This window comes from Capsicum annuum, unplaced genomic scaffold, assembly GCF_002878395.1.
Source record: "Capsicum annuum cultivar UCD-10X-F1 unplaced genomic scaffold, UCD10Xv1.1 ctg19252, whole genome shotgun sequence".
NCBI lineage: Eukaryota > Viridiplantae > Streptophyta > Magnoliopsida > Solanales > Solanaceae > Capsicum > Capsicum annuum.
Genome location: NW_025825082.1, coordinates 1 through 7,740, shown reverse-complemented (window position 1 = coordinate 7,740; position 7,740 = coordinate 1). Strand labels below are relative to the sequence as shown.

At 34.3% G+C, this 7,740-nt stretch overlaps 1 protein-coding gene across 1 annotated transcript; it reads right to left on the bottom strand.

Moving 5' to 3' along the window:
* Positions 1-5,036: 5,036 nt before the first annotated feature.
* Positions 5,037-5,537, bottom strand: LOC124890505 (peroxisomal 2,4-dienoyl-CoA reductase [(3E)-enoyl-CoA-producing]-like; the record flags this gene model as incomplete). Its single annotated transcript, XM_047402332.1, has 2 exons — positions 5,037-5,282; positions 5,368-5,537. Coding segments are annotated over 2 exons (416 nt in total), but the record flags the coding sequence as incomplete, so codon positions are not given.
* Positions 5,538-7,740: the final 2,203 nt, after the last annotated feature.

The following is a 7,740-nucleotide window of genomic DNA, read 5'->3' as shown; positions in this document are numbered from 1 at the left end:
AATGACAATTTTAATGTGATCTCTCTGATTCTAGTTTATGAAAAGGAATATGATGGAATAATGAAGTCTTCCAGATAATGAAAGTTCACCACTTCACCGCAATGACCTATGAACCAAGTCGATCCACCTAACACTGCGCATGAGAAGTATAATTGCATTCGGAGTCCGTATCACATGGGTATACAACATTTGAAGATGGTTAGTGGGTTGAGCACTAGTATATAACTTAGGGACAAAGATAAAGTAATGAATGTTTAATAATCCAGTTTAACTCAATGTGTATTTGTGCATACATTTATACTTTTATAAGATATTGGGATAGGGAACAAGGTTTATCATGCACTTTAAAACTTTAGCTTGGATTTTGTATCCTATCAATCATTTAATTATACCCATGGGCTATATGGGACAGAACTCTCATCCCCTAGTTGGGCCAAAGAGCGTATAGTTGCACGAACTGAAGAATAATCTCATATATATGCATGGGGGAGTCGACACCCCAATCATCTACTAAGGTGATGGGGGACTCAAACTTCCTAAATCATATAGTAAGGTAGACTCGAACCACCTAGCTATAAGAAAGGAGACTTGGACCCCAGGCCATATAAACCCCCGCGCCATCAAACGTAATTTCCAGTTTTGGTCCCTCGGGATAGCCACTTTCAAAGACCAGCTACACAACCCTCTTTTAAGTCCTATTAAAATATTTATCTCATATTCTCATTAATCGAAACATAACAAATATTCAAGCATACATTGTTGGTAGCATCATACCAACTACACTAGCAAGGTATCATCAACATGTGATATCAATTCCATTAACTCGGGAGAACAACTCCCTATTTTCATTAATACAAGGTATGTGAACACCGAGTTTCTTTGATCATTAAATCAAACCATCATGTTTCAATAACCTCTTTATGTCACGAAATTGTTCCAAAAAAATTTTAATGCAATTTTTATTTGTACTTAAAACTGCTCTCACAAAGTTGTGTTGAGGTTGTTACCAATTCAACTGTCAATGTTCAGAAAATTAGGAAAATCCCAATCCCCTAGTTTATTTACATTACTCATCCATCAAATTGATTTCAAAACAGCCATTTAAACATAAACAATCACTACCAGAAATTAGATCTATGGTGACGGTTGCAAAACCATTATAATAGGCCAAAAAACTGTTGCCATAGACCTATTGCAATGGTTCAGCAAGCGTCCCATAGGTGGGTATTGCGATAGGTCTATGGCAATGGTTTTTGCAACGGTTGTGTAAACCGTCGCCATAGGTAGAGCTATAGTGACATTTTCTTACAATCGTTGTCATAGATAGGACTATTGTGACGGTTATTTTTTGACTTATTGAGACACCTATTTCCATCTATTGCAATGTTTATGAACCATCGCAATAGAATCTATTGCAACGGTTATGATCCATCGCAATAGATGCTATTATGATGCCTTCATTATTCTGTTGCAACACTTTTTTATTCCTATTTTCATCTATTCCAACAGTTATGAACTGTTGTAATAGATTCTATTGCAATGACATTAAACCGTTGCAATAGCATCTATTGTGATGCTTTTGTTATGAAATTAAAACGATTTATACAAATAGTCATATTAATGCAAATATTTATTTATATACATAATAAATCATAACACAATATATACACATCACACAACAAAATCATTCATTAATAATCTCATAATTCAAAATATGCAACTAGCTAGTAATTTAAACCCAAAAGTAAAATGTAATCAAGTCCAAATGATTAGTTAAGGTTTTACATACTAGAAAGTTCAAGTTGTGATAAGTTTAAAAAAATTCTCCACAAAACTTTTTATATTAGAGCATTTATCCACAACCCAAAAATTTTCTCAAGTATGGTCAATGTCTTCATCATTTTCTTCATCTCTTGTGTTCTAGTATCTGTTTGTTTCGTAGAGCTGCTAGTGATTGAGCTGAAAGAAAGTTTTTAGTTTTCTGATGATTTCTCAGAACACCCTTGTTGATTCATGATTCTTTAAGTCTCAATAAGATCAAGAGCAAAAATGTAAGGTCAAGATGGTTAAAATAACAAAGTAAAACTGGTATGCAGTAGAAGTGTCTCTTGATTTTCTATCTAACATACAACTAGAAGCCTTATAAAGCAACAAATTCCGAACAAACAAGCCTTATAAATAAACAACTCCAAGTTGCAAATCAAACAATATTCAAATACATAATTATCGTTTAGATGTTAATCTTGAAGTTTTGCCTTTCTTGGGCAGGTTGAAAATAGAAGCTCATGTCTAAGGTTATGTTAGAATTTCTTGGATGTATTGGTTTAAGAATATTTTATATCACCAAGTTTCTCTTGTTTACGTGCTTACTAAAATTTTGACTAATGTTTCCAAGGTAAGTCTTATTTCTTTTGAATGTAGCCCTTTTCAATGGTTATTACAATAGTGGCATGGATTTTATTTAGATCATTTTCCCTAAGTATTCACTTGGTTTTATAACTGATACAGTTCTTGCAATTACAGGCTTTTCTTGCTTTCTATGTGATAAACGCTAACAAAAATCATAACAAAAGCAATCTAAAACCAAACAAGACCAACTAATAAGGTTATGAGATTAAATGGTAGCTGTTAAGGTTATAGGGTTAAACGGTGTCCGTTAAGGTTATAAGGTTAAACGGTGGCCGTTAAACTTATAAGGTTATAAGGTTAAACGGTGGACATTAAGGTTATAAGGTTATAAGGTTAAACGATGACCGTTAAGGTTATAAGGATAAATGGTAGCCGTTAACCCTATAAGGTTATAAGGGTAAACGGTGGTCGTTAAGGTTATAAGGTTATACGGTGGCCGTTAAGGTTATAAGGTTAAACGGTAGCCGTTAAGGTTATAAGGTTAAACGGTGTCTGTTAAGGTTATAGATTTCACAGGGAAAGGGAAACATAATTCAAGTTTATAATTCAAGGCACCATACCTCAAGTCTCTGTTCTGAGTCATTCCACTCAAACATTAGAAAGTCAGTCACCCAAAGTATTGAATGCCTGGACTAGATATATGAACACAAAAAAGATGGACATTAGGAAATACAAGATGCTACTCAAGAACCTAAGTCTTCTATAGATAAGCACATATGTAAATCCAAATTTGGACATCAGATACTCACATTGTCAATTAAACCCAGTTGATGTGCAACATATGTTCTTAGACGATCCAATGCTTTATTGACTTCTGCATGGTGACCAACAGCAAACAAGATAAGATCATATGGTACCGCGGATAACTGATTCAGCAATTCCTCTTTCTTTGCCGTATCCAAACTAGAAACCAGCGGTGGAATCCCTTTACAGTTTTGTTTTTGCATCTGCTTGAAAAACTACACTATTTATTGTATTGTGAACGAATTGTCACCAGTTTAGGTGATCTGCGATGATCAACGTGGACGCTAGGTATCCAAGTGGTCACAGCAGAAGCAGAGAAAGGAAGAGCATAGCTCCTTTTTATAGAGGAATACTCAAGGGGTGCTGCTGAGATAGACATAGCAGGGAGAAGCAACCACCCTTTACAGAAAACCCCATCCCTCTAAGGCTCTAGTTATGATGACTATAGTACTAGTGATGATGATCACTAGTACGATGATGAACGAATGGGAAATGACACTAGTAATACTGGCAATAAAAATTATGTTGGATCTACTTATAGATTGACTTAGAACTTTACCAGTGATAACTATGAAGTCTTCAGGATTAACATCTATGGACATAACATCAATGAAGTTCTTGCACAGAAAAATGGTTCCTGGACATACTTTTCAACTTTACTATCGTAAGGTACAATCTTTGGAGGAACTTTATAACTTAAAGCCACAAGGCAAAGATAAAATTGCAAGCAAAACAATGAATTCAAGTAACACACATTTCATAAATAGTCATGCCAAAGTGAAAATGAGAGAAGACTAGCTAAAAGTAACACACACACTTAATCAATGATACATCCCAATTACCAATATAGACACCGCCTTCAGTAGAAAAAATTATTCATCTACTGTGGCTGGTCAGTAGTTAATGATGCAGGTTACCTGTATGGTCTCTTTTTTTATTTCAAATGTTTTAAGTTTTTGAAAGACATTAATCTTCGAGCCTTAGTTTAAGCTGAAGCAGAAACATCTATATCATAACATAACAACCAAAATCTCCAAAAAAAGAGAAGTCTTGTGAAGTAAAACACACTAATTTATAAGAGAAAAGTTAATCGAAGAGACCCTGTAAGTCTACATTTAAGAAACTAATCCTCCCAATTTTATGCTTTCAATGCTAATTTGGCTGAAAATGCTGCCATACAGGAGCAGGGTAGTGATAGATAGATATTTAGACATAGACATACAATAAAATATAAATATATAGATATTTATATACACACACACATACATATGTAAAAGGAATTCAGCATGCAGTTTGACAATATAGCAACTTAGAAAGGGAGTCAAAGCAAGAAAGTGTTAGTGATATATTGCTCCTAATGGCTCACATAATGTGTTTCCTGACTAGTAAACAAAAGTTTCATCAATAATCTAAATACTACCATTGTAGGATGTAACAGGTAATCTACTGAGTTTCGACTAGAAAAAATACACAAATCTATACTAATAACTAGTAAAAAGGAAAGAGGCCTCACACGGCTTCACAAACCAAGACAAGAAAAATAAGTTGCTAGTGAATCGAAATAGGCCCCACACGACTTCACTAGACTTTGAGTTTGTGTTTTAAAAAAGAAAATGAGATGAATAACAAGGTAACAATGCTAGTGAATCAAAAGATCCCCCCACACGGCTTCAATAGTGAACTTGGACATGCACAACAACACATGGTGGTGAGGCAAGAGAAGGGAGTAGAAGTGGGAATTGTCTGTCACCTAATATGAACTAAGTAATTAATACAAAGATGCATCTATCTCAATTCATATTTAATACCTTAAAATTCTTCCATATCATAAATATCAATATGAACAAGTAAAATTAACATAGGTATAAAACTTTAGTGCAAGTCTAAAAAGCATCAGGCCACCAACCAGCATCTGACGCAAGGTACAGAGCAGCCATGGCAATATCATATTTCTCCCTAAGTTTGTACAGAGGCATGTATTCTCTGCTCTTATTGCTTATCTCCTTCAGTCCAAGTTTATGCATGCTAGCAGTGTCACCTATGCTGCTTTGAGCAATACTATTTACCTTAATATCATAGTCTATGCCCCACTCTAGAGCTAAATATCTAGTGACTAGATCAATAACAGCCTATACCGAGAGATGATGTGAGTGGGAATTAAAAATAACAAAATAAAAATGAACACAAACTAAGCTTGAATCTAAAGTTCCAAACCTTAGGAACAGCTACATAGATTTGATACCAAGATGTAGTGTAATGCAAAGTATCACTGATGTTCAATATCAGTCCACTAGAAGTTGAAATCTTCCCTGGTCCCCCCTTCTTGATATAGTTAAGTGCTTCAAGGAGCATAGTAAATGTACTAACAGAATCAATATCTAGTACTGCAAAAAACATCCTAAGCATATAAAAAGAATCAGAATGTAATCTGAGATAGCCTTTTCCTCACCTCAAATTAAAGAGAGGAAAGTGACTTGCTATTCTCTTTTACTACACAAGTAATCCCCTTACTCAACCCCCTTTCCGTACTTCCTCAAGAGATTGCCACAAGCCCAAGAGATCCTACTGAATGAGACGAAAAGAGTGTAATGAAAAGAACTTGTTAAGGAGCATAGTGATATTGAGGTAAAAGATGCAAAAAGTAATAGGTTGACAGAAGATACAACAATGATTCACAACAAAGATAAGGAACAAATTTCCTCTAAGGATGATATGCATCAGCAACAACCCATAATTAAGGAAAGTGGGAAAATTAAAACTCATCCAACAATATCCTTGAAGCAGAAATAGAGATTAGTAAAGAAGCTATTATACCAGAATGTTCTAAGGAAAAACAACCTATAAATGATATGGAGTAGCAACAACTAGACTCTAGAGGAAACAAAATTAAGGAGGTTAACATGACTAGTCCATCTAAGGAACATGGAGATATTAATTCTTTTAAAAGTTCACTCTAACAATAGCAAGCTAAGCAGCAGCTTCAGCAGCATAACAACCTGTAGTTGACAGCAACAGGCATCAATGTGTAATAGAGATGCAGTCTGTAGTCAATAACAACATTCTAATGACATCTAAGACCATAAATTCCATTAGACAGTAGACCTTTTTTCCATTATTTTCATTTGAACATCACACCACTTGGCATGCGGCCCTTCACTAGACCTTACTAGCGTGGGATGCTTTGTGCACTTGGTTTTCCTTTCATTTTCTCTTAGACCATATATATTGGCTTCAAACTAATATTATCAAAATTGGCTTAGAGTAGATTTCCTTTTATGATTATCAAAGACTAGTGAGTACGACAAAAAGTACTGGTTTGTGGTTGCCATAACCATATTAACATGAATTGCTTTAAAACTAATATTTTACAATAAAACATCAATCATTTCTTCATACTTATCTCATTGCATAAATTTCACCCCATCCAAACTTCTTTACCATGTAACCAACCTTCTTTCTAATTTCTTCTTTCTTTTATTATCAAGCATTCGATTTTGACACTCATGGATGCATTATTACTACAATAACAGAAATCCTGAAACTTTGTTACATCAGCAGTCAAAATTTTACTTAATATGAGTTGTCTTAGTTTAAACTAACTAATGGTGACATAAAAATCATTAGCAATCAAAATTTACCAAGTCATGGATGCATTATTACTACAATTTTTACCAATGTTCATGCAATCAAATGAACCCAGCATTAAAATATTCTCAAAGGAGAAGAAAAACTCAAAATCCCCAAAAACTAGGTCAAAGACATAGAACAATACACAAACCTTAAAATCCCCAAATTGAAGTAATTGAAGTGCAAATTTGAGAGAAATTGAAGTGCGAATTCAGTTTGAATATTCCTCGCACCAGTAAATCAATTTTTGAAGTGGCACCAGTAAATTACACAAAGCTCTCTACCAAATCGTAGTAATTGTAGCGAAGAGAAACCGAATCCCCTAATCGAGTGATTGTCGTTATAGCGATTGCAGTGAAGAGAAGCCGATTCCCTTAATCGGTTGATTATCGGTGTAGTGATTATAGCAAAGATAATTCAATTCCCTAATTGATTGATGGTTGTTGTAGCGATTGTAGCGAAGAGAAGTCGATTCACAAATAGATTGATTGTCGTGGCAATTGATTGATTCACTAATCATAGTATTTTATTTTTTTAAAGGTTCAGTAAGCTGAGAGATAATAGATAAACTAAGAGAGAAGGGGAAGTAAAAGCTAAGAGAGAAGAGACAGTCATCTCCGGTTTTCTTTTTTGGCAGACTTATCAAATTTTTTGTGAAAATAGAGAGAATAAAATAAGCGGTGCTATAGCTTATTTTATTTATCTATGGCAGCACTTATTATCAAATGCAATGGTTATAGTATAAAATTATAGCTAATAGAACAATTATTTTTGGCAACACTTTTAACCGCCGCAATAGATGGTCTATTGCAACGCTTTGTTAACCGTCGCCAAGAAGTTCTTTGCCATAGGAGTAATTTCCAGTAGTGAATATATCTATAAACATGAAACATTATATAAACAACAATCATTCGAAACCCTCAACCCATGTTCCAAAACCACAATCAAAACCATATGGAT